We start from the raw sequence: 21,303 nt of genomic DNA, 5'->3' as shown, positions 1-21,303 counted from the left end.
TTATCTGCTCCTGATGAAATGGGGCAGTATGCTCTGTTCTCTTCTAATCAGACAAATGAGACGATGACTTTCTGTGAACAGTATTTCTTATAACTCAGCAGTATAATGCATCATAAAACAATATCATTCATTCACAATAAATCAACAGTCTAATGTAATGCAAATCAGTTTACCAAATGTAATAATTATCACCTTCTTCTAGTTCAGGAGCATAATGCAAACTGAAACTACATAATAATTCACAATCTTTAATTAGGGGTCTAACATGGCATAAAATAATATCATAATCCCACAATACCTGGGACTTCGGATCCTCTCTAGATACACAGGGAAGTACCTGATGCAGCAAGTAAGCAAAACAAAACTCCAGAAATAACATTTGTTAAATGAAGACTTAGCTAAACCTTTTTAAACTTCACATGTGAATAACAAATAACACACGCAGCACATAGAAACATATTTAAAGTGAGTTTGATCTAGATTACAATAAAATTTAACACGCTGGAAGGTGCTCCAGCAACAGCTCTGTTGTCCTGCTGGGAGACTTCAACGCTCACGTGGGTAACAACAGCGAGACCTGGAGGGGCGTGATTGGGAGGAACGGCCTCCCTGATCTGAACCCGAGCGGTGTTTTGTTATTGGACTTCTGTGCAAATCACAGTTTGGCCACCTTGTTCAAACATAAGAGTGTCCATAAGTGCACGTGGCACCAGGATGCTCTAGGCCGTAGGTCAATGATCGATTTTGTAATCGTATCACCAGACCTGCGACCATATGTTCTGGACACTCGGGTAAAGAGAGGGGCTGAGCTGTCAACTGATCACCACCTGGTGGTGAGTTGGATCAGGTGGCGGGGGAGGACGCTGGACAGACCCGGTGCACCTAAACGCGTAGTGAGGGTGTGCTGGGAACGTCTAGCAGAGGCCCCAGTCCGCGAGATCTTCAACGCACACCTCCGGCAGAGCTTCAACAGCATTCCGAGGGAGACTGGGGACATTGAGTCCGAATGGACCACGTTCAGCGTCTCCATTGCCGAAGCTGCTGCATTGAGCTGCGGCCGCAAGGTGGTTGGTGCCTGCCGTGGTGGTAATCCCTGAACCAAATGGTGGACACCAGAGGTGAAGGGAGCCACCAGGCTGAAGAAGGAGTCCTATCGGGCGTGGTTAGCCTGTGGGACTCCGGAGGCAGCCGACAGGTATGGACAAGCCAAGCGGAATGCGGCTCGGGCAGTGGCTGAAGCAAAAACTTGGGTGTGGGAGGAGTTCGGAGAGGCCATGGAAAAAGACTTTCGGACTGCCTCGAAGAGATTCTGGCAAACCGGCAGGCATCTCAGGAAAGCGGTGCTCTACCTGCACTGTGTATAGTGCTGGCGGAACGCTGCTGACGTCGACTGAGAAAATTGTCAGGCGGTGGAAGGAATACTTCGAGGACCTCCTTAATCCCACTGACACGTATTCCGAGGAGGAGGCAGAGTCTGGGGATGAGGGGAATGACCCGCCAATTACCGGGGGCGAGGTCACTGAGGCAGTTAAACAACTCCTTGGTGGCAGAGCCCCTGGTGTTGATGAGGTCCGCCCTGAGTTCCTGAAGGCTCTGGACGTTGTAGGGCTGTTCTGGTTGACACGCCTCTACAATGTTGCGTGGAGATCAGGGGCAGTACCCCTGGACTGGCAGACCGGGGTGGTGGTCCCCATCTTTAAGAAGGGAGACCGGAGGGTGTGTTCCAACTACAGGGGGATCACACTCCTCAGCTTCCCTGGGAAAGTCTATGCCAGGGTGCTGGAAAGGAGAGTTCGTCCGCTAGTCGAACTTCGGATACTGGAGGAACAATGCGGTTTTCGTCCTGGTCGCGGAACACTGGACCAGCTCTTTATCTTCTCAAGGATACTTGAGGGTGCATGGGAGTTTGCCCAACCAGTCTACATGTGTTTTGTGGACTTGGAGAAGGTATTCGACCGTGTCCCTCGGGGTGTCCTGTGGGAGTTGTTGCGGGAGTATGGGGTGTCTGGCCCATTGCTACGGGCCATTCAATCCCTGTACAACCATTGCAAGAGCTTGGTTCCCATTGCCGGCAATAAGTCGGACTCATTCCCGGTGGGTGATGGGCTCCGCCAGGGCTGCCCTTTGTCACCGGTTCTGTTCATAATTTTTATGGACAGGATTTCTAAGCGCAGCCAAGTGGCGGAGGGCTTTCACTTTGGTGGCCTCAGAATCTCATCTCTGCTTTTTGCGGATGATGTGGTTCTGTTGGCTTCATCGGGTGGGGGCCTCCAGCTCGCACTGGAACGGTTCGCAGCCGAGTGTGAAGCAGCGGGAATGAGGATCAGCACCTCCAAATCTGAGGCCATGGTTCTCAGCCAGAAAAGGGTGGAGTGCCCACTCCGGGTCAGGGATGAGTTCCTGACCCAAGTAGAGGAGTTCGAGTATCTCGGGGTCTTGTTCGCGAGTGATGGGAGAAGGAGATCGACAGACGGATTGGGGCTGCAGCTGCAGTAATGCGGACGCTGCACCGGTCCGTCGTGGTGAAGAGGGAGCTGAGTGTACCGGTCGATCTGTGTCCCTACCCTCACCTATGGCCACGAGCTGTGGGTAGTGACCGAAAGAACGAGATCGCGGATACAAGCGGCAGAAATGAGCGTCCTCCGAAGGGTGGCTGGCCTCTCCCTTAGAGATAGGGTGAGAAGTTCGGCCATCCGGGAGGGGCTCAGAGTAGAGCCGCTGCTGCTCCACATCGAAAGGATATATAATATGTAAAAGCAGTGCATGAAATGGCCCACAATCCATATTTGGCAACACAAAAATGAACAATGGAAATACTGATGCTACATACAGTTCAGGTATCTGACAGGGATGCCTCCTGGGCGCCTCCTGGGTGAGGTGTTCTGGGCATGTCCCACCGGGAGGAGGCCCCGGGGCAGACCCAGGAGACGCTGAAGAGATTATTTCTCTCGGCTGGCCTGGGAACACCTTGATGTTCCCCCGGATAAGCTGGAGGAGGTGGCTGGGGTGAGGGAGGTCTGGGCCTCTCTGCTTAGGCTGCTGCCCCCGTGACCCAGCCTCGGATAAAGCGGATGAAGATGGATGGATGGATGGATAGATGGACACTTCCAGAAGTTTTATGATTGATTTTTACAAGATTACATTTGAGCAAGTAAAGACATTTCACATGAAGACCAGAGGCAGGAGAGTTGTGTTTCAGAAAGACATCCAGCTCAGAGCGCTGAACTCATTCATCTTATTTTATTTTCCTATTTCAGTATACATAGTAACACAGCAAGATGTTTTCATTCATTGCCACTGGAGCAGATGCATGTGTGTGTTCTGCAGACTGATTGAATCCTTCTGTACGCAGCTTAAAATGAGTCCTGACGGACATGGTTGGATGGAAGTGGTGAGGAAGAGTGTCATGTTTTTTTCCTCTGTAATAAATACACAAAAGAATAAGCACAAATATTTTTGTTTTCCAAATATATTTTTTATAAGCGCTGAACATGTGATCAAGATTAGACGATAAATGCAAGATTAATTTCACTATTCTGGTGTATTTCTACTTAATACCTACCTGACTCATTTTTGAATTAAATTAATGCAACGTGTGAGACTAATATTTTTAATCAAATCTTAATTTATGCAATTTTAATTGCAAAATATCCATCATAGACCCCAGAAAAAGCATGAATAAAAAGAACACCTAATCCATGATATTAAAAAGCCTTGATCATTAATAGCAAGTCTTTTTAATATCAACCAATATGAGTAAAGTTAGCTGAAAGGCAAAGAAGCCAAAACCCCTGCATGACGACCCACTGCACCCTGCCTTCCTTTTGGCTCATGTGTGTCTTGTTTGCAGGTAATGGAGACGCGGAGTTCCCATTTACAATCAGTGACACTGGCAACACCTGTGTGCCAGGACTGTATATAAAAAGCCTTTAGGGGATAGTTTTGGTTGGCTCCGAGACACCAGGTTTGACTTTGGCTGTGTTAGGTTTGGTTTATTTTTGGCACTACATGCATCATCTTCCACTCATCCATTCCTTCACACACTACTAATGGTACTGATTACACACGCCACTGTTTGTTTTTGACAGTAGGGTTTCTTTTCTGTTTTATTTGTTTTAAAAGAATAAAGCAGCTTGGAATACATTCCTAACCATGTCTGGGGTTTTCTTTGTCATGACCATACGGCCCGGTTCGTGACACCCTGTTTTTCAGGCAGAGGAGAAAAAGAGGGGATCTGTGTAAGATAAAGAAGCATTTTTTTCAACTGTGAATCGTGCAAAGCTACTCTAGTAGAGTCCAAGAATAAGAATATCATGTTGATCAAAATGCAAAAAATACATACTATAGAGAGCAGAGCTGCTTCATAATTTAAAAAAAAAAAAACAGAACAAAGAAAACTACGTCTTTGGCTGAGCACAAACACAAGCGTTCAGGAATCAGATTAACCAACAACAGACAACAGCCAAGATTTGTTTCACCAACTCAGAGTAAAGAGTAATTAGCTAACACTGTGTAACTGTTGGCCAGCAAAATCAACAGTTGCTAACTTTCACATTCAGCAGCTCATTACGACACTTAAAATAAATCTAATTAAGACATTTAAATGTTGATTGTATTTTCCTTCCCGATGCATGTGACAGGTTAAGACTTACATCTCCAAATGTAGTAGAACTGATTTGAACCAGTGGACTCAGTCGCACTGTTACTATGTACTGCATAAACATGTTTACCGATTAAGGTAAACCCGATGCTGTCCTGACTGTGTGACTAAATTTTGTGCTTAAAGCATCAAATCAATTTAATGATTAACTTGCTATGAGAGGTTTTTACTCCAAGTGTGACTTTTTCTGGGTTCATACATCTTTTTCAGGGTCAAAGTCAAGCAGTCTGTAAGCACGTTCAATGTTCATTTTCAAACTTTTCCAGCACATTACCAAGCAAAGGATGCATATTTCACTTCATCACCTCAGTAAGACCATGTCAAAGGCCAAATTAATAAGTCTTCTCATCAGATATTGATGCTCCTTTCTTATGTGACACAAAAAATAGGAGGAGACTGATCTTGGCTTGTGTTGTTTTTTAAGTTCATTCAAAACTAACTGTAAGACGCTTAACTACATTGCAGTCTGTGTTATTTGTTGAAGTCCTAAGTTATCACCTTTAAAGTGTTTGTGCTAATAACATCATGTAGAGTAAGACAGGCACAGAGAACAGCACTGACTGGGATTTTGAATAAAAGCGAGGGAACTTCGGTAACACAAAAAAGTGGCTATTCTTTGTGTCCATATGGATCAGTCATATTACCATTATTTCCCCCTAAGGTTGCCAAAAGCACCAAGTTAATACTTGAAGAAGCTGCAGCAATACACAAAAATATAATCAATATTCCATTTACTCGGTGGCAACGCCACTTTTAGCCTTCAATCAGAAAGCCTTATGTTGGCTAGTTAAGCATCGGGCTACCGTTTAAAGCTTTCACTTGAGGGAAGTAACTCGCATTACTGCTGTGTAATCCTAGTTAAATTCACAGCATGTTCTATAAATTACCATGCCATAACTAACTGTTATATTAGCAGCACCATATTGCATCACACTGAGTGCATTTCAATCATTTATCCCACGAGTTTGCTAGCTAGCAAAATAATACAAACGATTTTAAAAATTAGCATGTGTAACGTACACACTCGAGAAAATTATTTACTAACACTTATGCAAACTCCCCCATTGTGAAAAAGTACAAATCATTCGTCAAGACTCCTTCTATTTTTCGTTTGAACACTCATTAAAACGGCAACCTCCAGGCAGGACTGGACTGGGACAAAAAATCAGCCCGGGCATTTTGACTAGAGAACGGCCCACCAGATATTATAGGAAAAGCCATAAAGCCTTTGAATGAAAACAAATGCTGCTGTGACAGTGATGTACGCTGTCCTGTTGGTATATATGTATCAATCTAATAAACTTAAACCTACGCCATCCTCCCTATTCTGGTATTTTAAACAGTACTTACCGGAAATATCAAACAACCTAATCAATAATTACATATACCTAACTAGCAGGGTTTCCAACTCCCAGTAAAAAAATAGGGAACCGCCCCCCACCCTCCGCCTAATGATGCTTAATCAACGTAATCGACTTTAATTTATTGCCAGGGTAAAACAAATGGACAGAAACCAATCATTTTTCTACAGTAATTAAATAGATCCAACATCTTTCCGCAACAGAATTGCAGACTGCACACATGGTACCTTTCCAAAGGAAAAATTACTATAGTTTATTAGGGCATATATTAGACTTAATATTTACTATATACAATAATGATTTTTTATATATTTTACATCAGATGACCACTTTGGTTGTAAGATTCAGTTGTATTTATTAAAACCTAGACATTTTAAATGAGAATAAGAAAGAAAAGCATTTCTCTGTGCCTCCCCCCCTTTCCCTGTTAATGCCCTACCTGGCCCCCTGGCAAAACTTTGCTAGACCCGCCCCTGCACAGTTACCAGCTGTCAGCTACTTAGAAAAGGATGCTGGTGTTATTTGTCTCTCAGAAACAGTTCATAACTTCCCTTCCACTCATTCATGCCAACTCAAAAGTAAACCTGTTTCTCCATCACCTGTTCAACTCTGATGATTCAGTAAGGAACCCCTGGTTTCATCTTCATATTTCCCTCTCACTAGATATTGGAAAACAGCTTATCAAGCTTAAACGTGCTGCTGTTGTTTAGCACGACGATAAACAAAGGAGATGGGACTAAGGACACCAAAGCCGATCAGCTGATCATTGATCAGTTTCATGATTGAAGTAGCAGCAGGAGCTGGAGGGGGAGAGAATGAGAGAAGAAGATGCAGCTATGCAGCGTAAAGACACAGAATAACTCCAGCTTTGTGTCTGTTTTTTTTTTTTTTAATTTTTGCTGAAGTTCGGGACAAATCGCGTTCCTTTACACCTAAATACGGAACTTTAACCGCTGTAATTGGTCCAGCCCAGAGTCGATCATGACCAACTGGCCAAACCACCACCTTTCATTGTTTTACCGTTAAAAACCAAACAAAAAACCGTCGGCCCATAAAAGCGAAAAATCCCCATCGGTCCACTGGACAAATGCCCGGTATGCCCGATGGCCAGTCCAGCTAAAGATAAAAAGATAAAAGCCCGAGGAGCACTTCTGTTCCTCGCCGGGTGCGGTGGCGCGCGCCTGTAATCCAAGCTACCGGGAGGCTGAGGCTGGCGGATCGTTTGAGCTCAGGAGCTCTGAGCTGCAGCGGACTATGCCGATCGGGTGTCCGCACTAAGTTCGGCATCGATATGGTGCTCCTGGGGGAGCTCGGGACCACCAGGTCGCCTAAGGAGGGGTGCACCGGCCCAGGTCGGAAACGGAGCAGGTCAAAGCCCCCGTGCCGCTCAGTAGTGGGATCGCGCCTGTGAATAGACGCTGTAGTGCAGCCTGAGTAATACAGCGGGACCCAGTCTTTTTACACTCTTTCTCCGCTCCACAGAAATATTCACACAGCACACACGTTTTTACAGCTTATAAAAGCGTCAAACACGGTCTCTCTGTCCTCTCGTTCCATTGAAAACCACCGCTGTTTGTTGGTCCCACAGCGCCTCCAACTGGAGGGGAGTAGCAATGACCTTTTTTCTTTCAGTGATTGATTTTGATGAACAAGCAGGACTGGACTGGGACAAAAAATCAGCCCGGGCATTTTGACTAGAGAACGGCCCACCAGATATTATAGGAAAAGCCATAAATCCTTTGAATGAAAACAAATGCTGTTGTGACAGTGATGTACGCTGTCCTGTTGGTATATATGTATCAATCTAATAAACTTAAACCTACACCATCCTCCCTATTCTGGTATTTTAAACAGTACTTACCGGAAATATCAAACAATCTAATCAATAATTACATATACCTAACTAGCAGAGTTGCCAACTCCCAGCAAAAAATAGGGAACCGCCCCCCACCCTCCGCCTAATGATGCTTAATCAACGTAATCGACTTTAATTTATTGCCAGGGTAAAACAAGTGGACAGAAACCAATCATTTTTCTACAGTAATTAAATAGATCCAACATCTTTGCGCAACAGAATTGCAGACTGCACACATGGTACCTTCCCAAAGGAAAAAGTACTATAGCTTATTAGGGCATATATTAGACTTAATATTTACTATATACAATAATGATTTTTTATATATTTTACATCAGATGACCACTTTGGTTGTAAGATTCAGTTGTATTTATTAAAACCTAGACATTTTAAATGAGAATAAGAAAGAAAAGCATTTCTCTGTGCCTCCCCCCCTTTCCCTGTTAATGCCCTACCTGGCCCCCTGGCAAAACTTTGCTAGACCCGCCCCTGCACAGTTACCAGCTGTCAGCTACTTAGAAAAGGATGCTGGTGTTATTTGTCTCTCAGAAACAGTTCATAACTTCCCTTCCACTCATTCATGCCAACTCAAAAGTAAACCTGTTTCTCCATCACCTGTTCAACTCTGATGATTCAGTAAGGAACCCCTGGTTTCATCTTCATATTTCCCTCTCACTAGATATTGGAAAACAGCTTATCAAGCTTAAACGTGCTGCTGTTGTTTAGCACGACGATAAACAAAGGAGATGGGACTAAGGACACCAAAGCCGATCAGCTGATCATTGATCAGTTTCATGATTGAAGTAGCAGCAGGAGCTGGAGGGGGAGAGAATGAGAGAAGAAGATGCAGCTATGCAGCGTAAAGACACAGAATAACTCCAGCTTTGTGTCTGTTTTTTTTTTTTTTAATTTTTGCTGAAGTTCGGGACAAATCGCGTTCCTTTACACCTAAATACGGAACTTTAACCGCTGTAATTGGTCCAGCCCAGAGTCGATCATGACCAACTGGCCAAACCACCACCTTTCATTGTTTTACCGTTAAAAACCAAACAAAAAACCGTCGGCCCATAAAAGCGAAAAATCCCCATCGGTCCACTGGACAAATGCCCGGTATGCCCGATGGCCAGTCCAGCTAAAGATAAAAAGATAAAAGCCCGAGGAGCACTTCTGTTCCTCGCCGGGTGCGGTGGCGCGCGCCTGTAATCCAAGCTACCGGGAGGCTGAGGCTGGCGGATCGTTTGAGCTCAGGAGCTCTGAGCTGCAGCGGACTATGCCGATCGGGTGTCCGCACTAAGTTCGGCATCGATATGGTGCTCCTGGGGGAGCTCGGGACCACCAGGTCGCCTAAGGAGGGGTGCACCGGCCCAGGTCGGAAACGGAGCAGGTCAAAGCCCCCGTGCCGCTCAGTAGTGGGATCGCGCCTGTGAATAGACGCTGTAGTGCAGCCTGAGTAATACAGCGGGACCCAGTCTTTTTACACTCTTTCTCCGCTCCACAGAAATATTCACACAGCACACACGTTTTTACAGCTTATAAAAGCGTCAAACACGGTCTCTCTGTCCTCTCGTTCCATTGAAAACCACCGCTGTTTGTTGGTCCCACAGCGCCTCCAACTGGAGGGGAGTAGCAATGACCTTTTTTCTTTCAGTGATTGATTTTGATGAACAAGCAGGACTGGACTGGGACAAAAAATCAGCCCGGGCATTTTGACTAGAGAACGGCCCACCAGATATTATAGGAAAAGCCATAAATCCTTTGAATGAAAACAAATGCTGTTGTGACAGTGATGTACGCTGTCCTGTTGGTATATATGTATCAATCTAATAAACTTAAACCTACACCATCCTCCCTATTCTGGTATTTTAAACAGTACTTACCGGAAATATCAAACAATCTAATCAATAATTACATATACCTAACTAGCAGAGTTGCCAACTCCCAGCAAAAAATAGGGAACCGCCCCCCACCCTCCGCCTAATGATGCTTAATCAACGTAATCGACTTTAATTTATTGCCAGGGTAAAACAAGTGGACAGAAACCAATCATTTTTCTACAGTAATTAAATAGATCCAACATCTTTGCGCAACAGAATTGCAGACTGCACACATGGTACCTTCCCAAAGGAAAAAGTACTATAGCTTATTAGGGCATATATTAGACTTAATATTTACTATATACAATAATGAATTGTTTTTTTACATATTTTACATCAGATGACCACTTTGGTTGTAAGATTCGGTTGTATTTATTAAAACCTAGACATTTTAAATGAGAAACTGTGTGTTGACTGTGTGTTGAGCAGCACCTTTACGGCTGTGGCGCCAGCAAACGTCAGTTGATACTAGAAAGTAATATTAAATAAATTACAACAACAGCTTATCAAGCTTAAACGTGCTGCTGTTGTTTAGCGCGACAATAAACAGACGAGACGAGACTAAGGACACCAAAGCCGATCAGCTGATCATTGATCAGTTTCATGATTGAAGTAGCAGCAGGAGATGGAGGGGGAGAGAATGAGAGGAGAAGAGGAAGCTATGCAGCGTAAAGACACAGAATAACTCCAGCTTTGTGTCTTTTTGTTTGTTTGTTTTAGATTTTTGCTGAAGTTCGGGACAAATCGCGTTCCTTTACACCTAAATACGGAACTTTAACCGCTGTAATTGGTCCAGCCCAGAGTCGATCATGACCAACTGGCCAATCCACCACCTTTCATTGTTTATACCGTTAAAAACAAACAAAAAAACTTTGGCCCATAAAAGCAAAAAAAATCACTGGGCAAATGCCCGGTATGCCCGATGGCCAGTCCAGCTATGCCTCCAGGCACGTTAGTGCACTCATCTCCGACTGTTCGGGGAGGGGGTGGAGGGTCACACATTGAAACAGACTGACGTGCAGAGGTGCAAGGCAGCCAAGCCAGAGAAACGTTGCTTTAGACCTTGCGAATCATTTTATTTCTCTATCTGATAAGAAAACTATTCAATCAGATAGTTATTTGTGGTGAATGAAATACGGTTACAGTTTCACAAAGTTTTAAGCACCAAATCCGAAATCCACGCACTACAATATTAAAATCCACGATTTTTCAAAGATATCAAGCATCCTCACAAAACCTGGATATGAAGTTGATGATTGTTTTACATAAAATAGAACATTTTAACATTTTCTTATTTGCTCCGAAATCTACAACATGACTATATACAGAAAAGCTTGACATGGTATGCAAAAAAAAACAGAACCCAAAAAAACCCAATACAAATAAACGAACAAAAAGTTTTGTAACTGTCAGTTTCGTAATTTTAAAATTCTCTAAAACGAACATTTTAGAGAATCATATTAAATTGATTAGGGTCAAATTTAGTGTGAACAATATTACACAAACAAACACGTGTGTGCGCATGCGCGCACATATTAGAACGCTTCGATCCCTTGTGATGCGGTAACTTTGCTTTGATCCTTTCTGACGTGGCAGCTTTGCTTTGATCCCAAAACCGTTAAGTAGGAGCGCTCACCTATTATACTTTATGGCTTAACGGACATTGACCCGACAGCAACGAAAACCCTTTCGAGAAGTTTTGAGAGCATTTTATGACAGAAACCAAAACAAGTTCAGTTTTGTTTCTCACCAATTCACAAAACAAACAGACACGTTACACCATGTCAGCCAACCCATCCTTCGGCTCAGATGAGCTTGAAATATCTAAAGGGACAATTTTGGGAGACCACCACGTGGTGGAGGCTTTCCTTGGAGAAGGAAGCTTTGGTGTTGTAACTAAATGTCGCAATACAAAAAACAACCAAACTGTGGCTATTAAAGTCAACAAGAGCGACCCTGAAATTTTGCAACAGGCAAAACAGGAAATTTTCATCCTGGAGCAGCTGCAACGCTTGGATCCAGACAGGTGCAACATTGTTGAATGGAACGGCTATTTCCTCGATGGAGAGCGTATTTGCTTAAATTTTGAACTCCTCGACCAAAGCCTGTCGGACTACATAGGGGACCGGAATAACCAGGGTCTCCCAATTGAAGAACTCAGGCCAATTTTGCATCAGCTTGCAAATGCTCTGTTCCACCTGGGTTCTGTGGGAATAGTGCATGCTGACCTCAAACCTGTCAACATAATGGTTGTGAATCGCCATCAGTCTCTCGCCAAAGTCAAACTTATAGACTTTGGCATCGCATGTAACACTTGTGCAGTGACTACTGGTGGTGCTGTGGGGACAATTGGTTATTGTGCACCTGAGATTATGCTTGGCACTCCATATGGTGAAGCAATTGACATGTGGTCTCTGGGGCTGGTAGCTGTAGAGCTTGCTACAGGGGTGCCTCTCTATCCTGGGGAAGATGATTATGATGTTTTGAAATTCATAATTGAAACTCAGGGTCAGCTACCACATCATCTTCTAGAGTCTGGCATGTACACTGATTGCTACTTCATCGAAGATAACAACAACAAACAGCGCTGGACATTTAAGACCAAAGAACAATTTCAATACGAGACAGATTATCAATCCAGGGAAACTCGATCGATAAAACTTAAGTGTCTCGATGACCTCGATGAACTACTGAAGGTTAGGCGAGGACCTGAAAATGGCCAACAATTATTTGTAAGGCTAATCAAACAGATGTTGACCTTGGATGCAAATCAGCGCATAACCCCCTCTGAGGTTTTGAAGCATCCCTTTTTTGACACTGGCCACTCAAGGAGAGCCCCCTGCACTGACATGAATAGCAAAGGGGGAGAAAACCTTGTGCTCTCTCAGCAGCCTTCAAGCTGGGAAAGTCATGGATCGCAAAAATTCAACTGCAGTTTCCAAAACTCAGTTGAATTTCCTCAAAAAGGACACATCAACACCTCAGCCACCCCATCTTCCTCTGAAGATGATCTTGAAATAACGGAAGGGACAATTTTGGGAGATCACCACATGGTGGAGGCTTTCCTTGGAGAAGGAGGCTTTGGTTTGGTAACCAGATGTTGCGATACAACAAATAACAAAACTGTGGCTATTAAAGTCAACAAGAGCGACCCTGAAATTCTGCAACAGGCAAAACTGGAAATTTTCATCCTGGAGCAGCTGCGATGCTTGGATCCAGACAGGTGCAACATTGTTGAATGGAACGGCTATTTCCTCGATGGAGAGCGTATTTGCTTAAATTTTGAACTCCTCGACCAAAGCCTGTCGGACTACATAGGGGACCGGAATAACCAGGGTCTCACAATAAGAGAACTCAGGCCAATTTTGTATCAGCTTGGAAATGCTCTGTTCCACCTGGGTTCTGTGGGAATAGTGCATGCTGACCTCAAACCTGTCAACATAATGGTTGTGAACCGCCATGAGTCTCCCGTCAAAGTCAAACTTATAGACTTTGGCCTCGCATGTCCCTCTTCTGCACTGATTCCTGGTGACTGTGTGGGGACGGTTGGTTATTGTGCACCCGAGGTTATGCTTGGCATTCCATGTGATGAAGCAATTGACATGTGGTCTCTGGGGCTGGTAGCTGTGGAGCTTGCTACAGGGGTGCCTCTCTATCCTGGGAAAAAAGATTATGATGTTTTGAGATTCATAACTGAAACTCAAGGTCAGCTACCAGATCATCTTCTAGAGTCTGGCATGTACACTGATTGCTACTTCATCGAAGATAACAACAACGAACAGCGCTGGACATTTAAGACCAAAGAGCAATTTCAATACGAGACAGATTATCAATCCAAGGAAACACGATATATAAAACTTAAGCGTCTCGATGACCTCGAACAACTACTGAAGGTTAGGCGAGGACCTGAAAACGGCCAACAATTATTTGTAAAGCTAATCAAACAGATGTTGGCCTTGGATGCAAATCAGCGCATAACCCCCTCTGAGGTTTTGAAGCATCCCTTTTTTGACACTGGCCACTCAAGGAGAGCCCCCTGCACTGACATGAATAGCACAGGGGGAGAAAACCTTGTGCTCTCTCAGCAGCCTTCAAGCTGGGAAAGTCATGGATCGCAAAAATTCAACTGCAGTTTCCAAAACTCAGTTGAATTTCCTCAAAAAGGACACGTCAACATCTCAGCCACCCCATCTTCCTCTGAAGATGATCTTGAAATAACAGAAGGGACAATTTTGGGAGATCACCATGTGGTGGAGGCTTTCCTTGGAGAAGGAAGCTTTGGTGTTGTAACTAAATGTCGCGATACAATAAACAACCAAACTGTGGCTATTAAAGTCAACAAGAGCGACCCTGAAATTTTGCAACAGGCAAAACAGGAAATTTTCATCCTGGAGCAGCTGCAACGCTTGGATCCAGACAGGTGCAACATTGTTGAATGGAACGGCTATTTCCTCGATGGAGAGCGTATTTGCTTAAATTTTGAACTCCTCGACCAAAGCCTGTCGGACTACATAGGGGACCGGAATAACCAGGGTCTCCCAATTGAAGAACTCAGGCCAATTTTGCATCAGCTTGCAAATGCTCTGTTCCACCTGGGTTCTGTGGGAATAGTGCATGCTGACCTCAAACCTGTCAACATAATGGTTGTGAATCGCCATCAGTCTCTCGCCAAAGTCAAACTTATAGACTTTGGCATCGCATGTAACACTTGTGCAGTGACTACTGGTGGTGCTGTGGGGACAATTGGTTATTGTGCACCTGAGATTATGCTTGGCACTCCATATGGTGAAGCAATTGACATGTGGTCTCTGGGGCTGGTAGCTGTAGAGCTTGCTACAGGGGTGCCTCTCTATCCTGGGGAAGATGATTATGATGTTTTGAAATTCATAATTGAAACTCAGGGTCAGCTACCACATCATCTTCTAGAGTCTGGCATGTACACTGATTGCTACTTCATCAAAGATAACAACAACGATCAGCGCTGGACATTTAAGACCAAAGAACAATTTCAATACGAGACAGATTATCAATCCAAGGAAACTCGATCGATAAAACTTAAGTGTCTCGATGACCTCGATGAACTACTGAAGGTTAGGCGAGGACCTGAAAATGGCCAACAATTATTTGTAAGGCTAATCAAACAGATGTTGGCCTTGGATGCAAATCAGCGCATAACCCCCTCTGAGGTTTTGAAGCATCCCTTTTTTGACACTGGCCACTCAAGGAGAGCCCCCTGCACTGACATGAATAACAAAGGGGGAGAAAACCTTGTGCTCTCTCAGCAGCCTTCAAGCTGGGAAAGTCATGGATCGCAAAAATTCAACTGCAGTTTCCAAAACTCAGTTGAATTTCCTCAAAAAGGACACATCAACACCTCAGCCAACCCATCTTCCTCCGAAGATGATCTTGAAATAACGGAAGGGACAATTTTGGGAGAACACCACGTGGTAGAGGCTTTTCTTGGAGAAGGAGGCTTTGGTTTGGTAACCAGATGCCGCGATACAACAAATAACAAAACGGTGGCTATTAAAGTCAACAAGAGCGACCCTAAAATTCTGCAACAGGCAAAACTGGAAATTTTCATCCTGGAGCAGCTGCGATGCTTGGATCCAGACAGGTGTAACATTGTTGAATGGAACGGCTATTTCCTAGATGGAGAGCGTATTTGCTTAAATTTTGAACTCCTCGACCAAAGCCTGTCGGACTACATAGGGGACCGGAATAACCAGGGTCTCCCAATAAGAGAACTCAGGCCAATTTTGCATCAGCTTGCAAATGCTCTGTTCCACCTGGGTTCTGTGGGAATAGTGCATGCTGACCTCAAACCTGTCAACATAATGGTTGTGAACCGCCATGAGTCTCCCGTCAAAGTCAAACTTATAGACTTTGGCCTCGCATGTCCCTCTTCTGCACTGATTCCTGGTGACTGTGTGGGGACGGTTGGTTATTGTGCACCCGAGGTTATGCTTGGCATTCCATGTGATGAAGCAATTGACATGTGGTCTCTGGGGCTGGTAGCTGTAGAGCTTGCTACAGGGGTGCCTCTCTATCCTGGGGAAGATGATTATGATGTTTTGAGATTCATAATTGAAACTCAGGGTCAGCTACCAGATCATCTTCTAGATTCTGGCGTGTACACTGATTGCTACTTCATCGAAGATAACAACAACGAACAGCGCTGGACATTTAAGACCAAAGAACAATTTCAATACGAGACAGATTATCAATCCAAGGAAACTCGATATATAAAACTTAAGCGTCTCGATGACCTCGAACAACTACTGAAGGTTAGGCGAGGACCTGAAAACGGCCAACAATTATTTGTAAGGCTAATCAAACAGATGTTGGCCTTGGATGCAAATCAGCGCATAACACCCTCGGAAGTTCTGAAGCATCCATTTTTTGACCCCGGCCTCTTTAGGAGACCCCCTGCACTGATATGAATAGCACAGGGGGAGAAAACCTTGTGCTTTCTCAGCAATCGTCTGGTTGTTTGGGTGGTCAAAATTCTAGGGGAGCTAGAAATTCTTGTGAAAAAAAAAGACCAAAATAATAACAACAAAAACAACCAGTGAATATGGTCTTAAAGTTGGGCACAGTCTGGCTTAAATTCCATTAGCTAATCTCTCAATATTCAAAGCGGAGCAGCAGTCAACTTACCATCACATCAGTCCTTCAATCAGACCTACAACAAATGTCTTCCTTCTCTCACCCCAACCGGTCGCAGCAGATGGCCGCCCCTCCCTGAGCCTGGTTCTGCTGGAGGTTTCTTCCTTTTAAAAGGGAGTTTTTCCTCCCCACTGTCGCCAAAGTGCTTGCTCATAGGGGGTCATATGATTGTTGGGTTCTCTGTATGTATTATTGTAGGGTCTACCTTACAATAATACATACAGCCTTGAAGTGACTGATGGTGTGATTTGCTGCTATATCAATAAAATTCAATTGAATTTAAGATGAATTCGGAACTAACTGGAAATAAACTGGATATTAATTAAATAAACCTGCTTTGAGCATCAAATAATTGCATCAAAAAACTGACTCATTTATTCATACACTCGAGCATAAACACACACACAGGCACACACACACATATACTGTACAGTTTCAGTTTACATACTAGTTCCTTCCCCTGATTTTTCATGGTGACTGGTACAAATGCCTGTTACTAGAGCTAAATGCTTTCAGTGTATTCTCACAGTTATCGAACTGTACAAATGCATACAAAATAACGCTCACGTAAACATAACTGTGCACTAGTTTGCCCTTATTGCTGCAGTTTGTTTCAAGTCACTTTGAATAAAGCTCAGCTTCTCTCCAGCTCTCTCTTTCTCACACACACACACACACACACACACACACACACACACACACACACACACACACACACACACACACACACACACACCTCCTCTTTCTAGGTTCTAACAATATCTCTTCTTAAGATCTTGATTAAAACCAGAGTAAACTAAATGGATGAATGGAAACTAGGAACAATGTTCAGAGAGTAAAGTATCTTTCATTTTAAGCCTCATCTATTTAAACGACGTGTTGTCTGTTTTGTAAATCATCAGCTTTTTACAGCTGAGAGGAAACAGTCAGCTGGAGGCTTCAGAAAAAGTCATCCCTACGCTGCAACCCCCAATACCAGTATACTGTTACGGATTCAAATATTGGGAATGGATACAGGAGGAAAACCCAAAATAACCACACTGGTCCGGCCGGGTCAAGTCAAACGATGATTTAATGAACACACGCGTGGGAGATGGACACCATACACAGACAGCATCAGATCTCAAAATGGTGGAGCCTTGATCAAACTCTTATAGCCTCTAGTGGCCCCCACCTAATCATCAGAGCCTAAACATTCTTTCTCACACAGCGCCTAAGCTACGACCTTGGCTCCCTGTTTATCTGCTCCTGATGAAATGGGGCAGTATGCTCTGTTCTCTTCTAATCAGACTGTTAAGAGATATATTCTAAAACACTTCTTCAGTAGAGAATCAGAGAGGAGAAACACACAGAATTTCTTGCTAGCAAGGGCAGCCTAGAGTGAGACTCAGAGACTCGCGCTGAGGACTTGCCCTGGTCCTTTATTTATACACTTCAGTGGGTGCTTGTGTGGTGTGTGTGTGGTGTGTGTGTGTGAGGGGGGGTCAGAGTGTGACCCCATAAAGACTTCCCTAAAACTGCTGGTCTGGAAAGTCCAGCAGTTCATCAAACCAAAACCACTTAGACTGGAAACAGATATAACTACGTTAATCCTACCGTAAAACAATAAAACAAGGTACGAACTTTCTCATGCTCCTAGGATGTGGGGGTGAAAGCCAGAACACCCTGGAATGTTACAGACTTCCTAGGATGAGACATCCTTTCAATAAACACAAATGGTTACATGCAGTATTCTACCATATACAAAATTATATCATTAAAAGATTATACTGACTACTAAGTACAATTTTCCATTGACACAGACAAATGAGACGATGACTTTCTGTGAACAGTATTTCTTATAACTCAGCAGTATAATGCATCATAAAACAATATCATTCATTCACAATAAATCAACAGTCTAATGTAATGCAAATCAGTTTACCAAATGTAATAATTATCACCTTCTTCTAGTTCAGGAGCATAATGCAAACTGAAACTACATAATAATTCACAATCTTTAATTAGGGGTCTAACATGGCATAAAATAATATCATAATCCCACAATTCCCCCTGTTGAGCTCTTTAGACATAAAGAGCTCACTTACACCCTGCAATCCAGTGTTGCCGGGTTCATTTCTCCTTACTCCTGAGGCCTTTTGTCCCCCTGTTGGGTGAACCATATGTGAGATGACCTCTGTGTTTACGCAGTTCAGATGCAAGAAAAACTTTTATTACAACAACAATAGTAGGTACAGATGACACTCCCATCACTCCCCAGTTCTCCCACAGCTTTATTTCAGTGCTACCTTATACCCTCCAAACGTACTCGGACTAGAACCTCTGTCCGAGGAGCTTTTAACCTTTATTTTATTGCTGTAGGCACCAGTGTCTTCCAGTCGGGTATCCTCTGCTCTTGTTTCCTTCAACCTCAGGGGTTAGACAACCCTTCAGTCGTTGCACAGATCAGGGGATTATTCTGCCCCAATTTCAAACAATGATCTGTGTATTCTGGGATCACAGCTGTGTTCCCCAGGAAAAGGAACAGAAAGGTGTTCTCCTTATGACCAACAGCCTCTCGAACGTCGTTGGTGTGGTGTTCCTGGATTTCCGTCAACCCCTTCGTGGTTATTGCTGTGTTTATGGGATCCATCCTTTTGAGGTGACTAACTGGAGCCCAAAATGCCATGACACTTGAACCCCGTTGATGTTTCAGCAGTCACCGTGTCTGTCTCTGCTGCCAAGGATCCTCGTATATCTGTGACCTTGTCTGGTGTCTGTTCCTTTCTCTGTAAGAGACAGAAAACCAAAACACCTCTCTTCCTAGCTCTAACAATCTAATGTTGCTGTCTACTGATCTTTTGGTGATTCAGAATTGGTTTAGAACATTCAGAATGTCCCAAGGACTTATCCTAATTTAGTGTATGTGTGTGTAAGCGTGTTTGCATTTAGCCCGCTGCACTCAAGGCATTTCTTACACTTTATCAGTCCGGACTATCGCCGAACGAAGCTTATGACCTTCAAAAGACCGAGTGCCAACTCATTATAAGCACATTTGCAAGATATATATAAAAATGATTAAAACCACTCATTCTAATAAAAGACATAAAAAACAAATTAGCCATTTCTAATTCTAACATGTGTCCATTCAATTAAGCTAGAAAATTAAAAGAAAAGGTTAGTGACCTCATATCTTAGAAAGTATCAGACTTTCTCCTGTCCAGTGTCGTTGCTCCAGTCTTGTTATTCTGTGTTAGGGAATGAAATCAATTTAATTGTCATGTTAGATCTGTTCAACACCTGGCTCCACCCAGAGCCTGCGTCTTCACAATCGTCTACAAACAAAACCTGTATTATTATGAACTTCACTTCAACATGAACTTGTTGACTACTTTTGACACCTGTAAATAGAAGATTAACATGGGGTTATAACAATCACTGTAATACAAATGTTAATATGTCCATAGCTTCAATAAATGTTCAATGCAATGCTTGTTATATGATTCTGATGTAACAATAATGCTGATGCTAAAATAACAGTAAAACACACCCTTTTTATCCCTTACTGACCACAGCAGGGGCCTCTATGTTTTGATTCAGCCATGAATCCAGCTCACCTGATTCATCACTGAGCCCCACCGGCACTGGCATCTGACAGGGTGGTGCTGCATATTCTTCCTTTAATGTCACTATTTTCAATCTGTTAATTAGAGTGCTTAAACATGAAGTAGACTACATCCACTACAAGTCAAGACAACTGTGAATGTGGGCAATTATCAATCTATTACCAATCAATAACAAAAAATAGCTTTTATTTTATGCATGCTTTTAGTCAACCACTCACCCACAGGATCTCCAATCCCAGAAAATTCTTTCTCCTCATTTAATAAGTCTGTCCTCCTTCCATGCCCTGGTAACTGGTCCATCCAGAGCTGTATCATTATGAAATATACATACAACAAGCCAAACCACACCTTGGTCACACCAACCCTTTTCCGCCCTGAAGATGTCCAACGCCATCTTAGTCTGGACTGTCAAAGGTGACTTTAACGCTGACTGTTCTGACAATCCATTTATAACATTTCCTGGTCAGATTAGCCAATCCCTGCACACTGGAATAAACATAATCAACATGATCAACATTTTTCCTGCGTGTTTTTTCACCATCTTATTAATTCCAACGCTCCATCCTTATGTGATTTGTTGCATTATGTTTATCTAGAACTCCACTCTGTCTCTAAATGTTTGAAGAATTTTTCATGTTTGGGGTCAAGTTTTAAGAATTTGACCATACGTGAAATTAATGGTGTTATTGTAACATGGTAGACTAGTGTGCCTGTGTTAATTCAGCTCCATATTATTGTGTGAAGTTGCACTGGGTTGGGAGTGGTTTTTTGTTTGTGTGTCACATTTTTGGTGAGCCAATGGCTGGAATGGGGTTGGACTAATTAGAGGCAGGTGTACTTGATTGCACTGATACACTGGTCTACTTATAGCCCACACTACAAACACTGCTGTGTCATTTTGTCTCTCTGTGCATGAATGTAATGTGATAATCTGATATGTTTGGGATGGATGGGTTTTGCGCTATGAATTTTATACTGAAGGTGTCATTTTGTCTCTCTGTGCAGGCCAGGGCCTATTATATGCCACAGCCTAAAGGCAGCATAGTTGCACAGGTTGGAGTGATCACTGGCTATATGCTTGCAGGGTAGTGGGTCTCCAAGGACAACTTCTACCCCTGTTAAAGGCAACATGTGGAGTGCAACTGGCCGTGTGGCATAGCTGGCTCTGGCCTTGGGACTGTGTGTTTTTATTTGATTCATGAATGGGACACTGGACTGTTTTATCTTTTATCTCTTGATATTTTTTGTCACTAAATTATCTTTTAGAATTTTATTGACT

The 21,303-nt window shown here is 43.4% G+C and overlaps 1 protein-coding gene and 2 non-coding genes across 3 annotated transcripts; all 3 read left to right on the top strand.

Annotated features, from left to right (window-relative positions):
• Window positions 1-7,181: 7,181 nt before the first annotated feature.
• Window positions 7,182-7,480, top strand: LOC148100004 (signal recognition particle RNA). Its single transcript, XR_015719950.1, has one exon.
• A 1,572-nt stretch (window positions 7,481-9,052) lies between these two features.
• LOC148100003 (signal recognition particle RNA) lies at window positions 9,053-9,351 on the top strand. Its single transcript, XR_015719949.1, has one exon.
• Window positions 9,352-11,340: 1,989 nt separating this feature from the next.
• Window positions 11,341-16,292, top strand: LOC148100002 (uncharacterized). Its single transcript, XM_087849774.1, has one exon. It carries the CDS (start codon window positions 11,463-11,465, stop codon window positions 16,191-16,193), a length of 4,731 nt encoding a protein of 1,576 aa, XP_087705900.1. The 5' UTR covers window positions 11,341-11,462; the 3' UTR covers window positions 16,194-16,292.
• Window positions 16,293-21,303: the final 5,011 nt, after the last annotated feature.

This window comes from Neolamprologus brichardi, chromosome 13, assembly GCF_056152115.1.
Source record: "Neolamprologus brichardi isolate AB-2024 chromosome 13, ASM5615211v1, whole genome shotgun sequence".
Classification (NCBI taxonomy): Eukaryota; Metazoa; Chordata; class Actinopteri; order Cichliformes; family Cichlidae; genus Neolamprologus; species Neolamprologus brichardi.
The sequence above is the reverse complement of the archived record's forward strand: the minus strand, read 5'-3'. Positions and strand labels throughout refer to the sequence as shown.

What these genes read in the sequence shown, in the direction of transcription:
- LOC148100002 (XM_087849774.1), top strand. Translation starts at nt 11,463, where the DNA reads ATGACAGAAACCAAAACAAGTTCAGTTTTGTTTCTCACCAATTCACAA.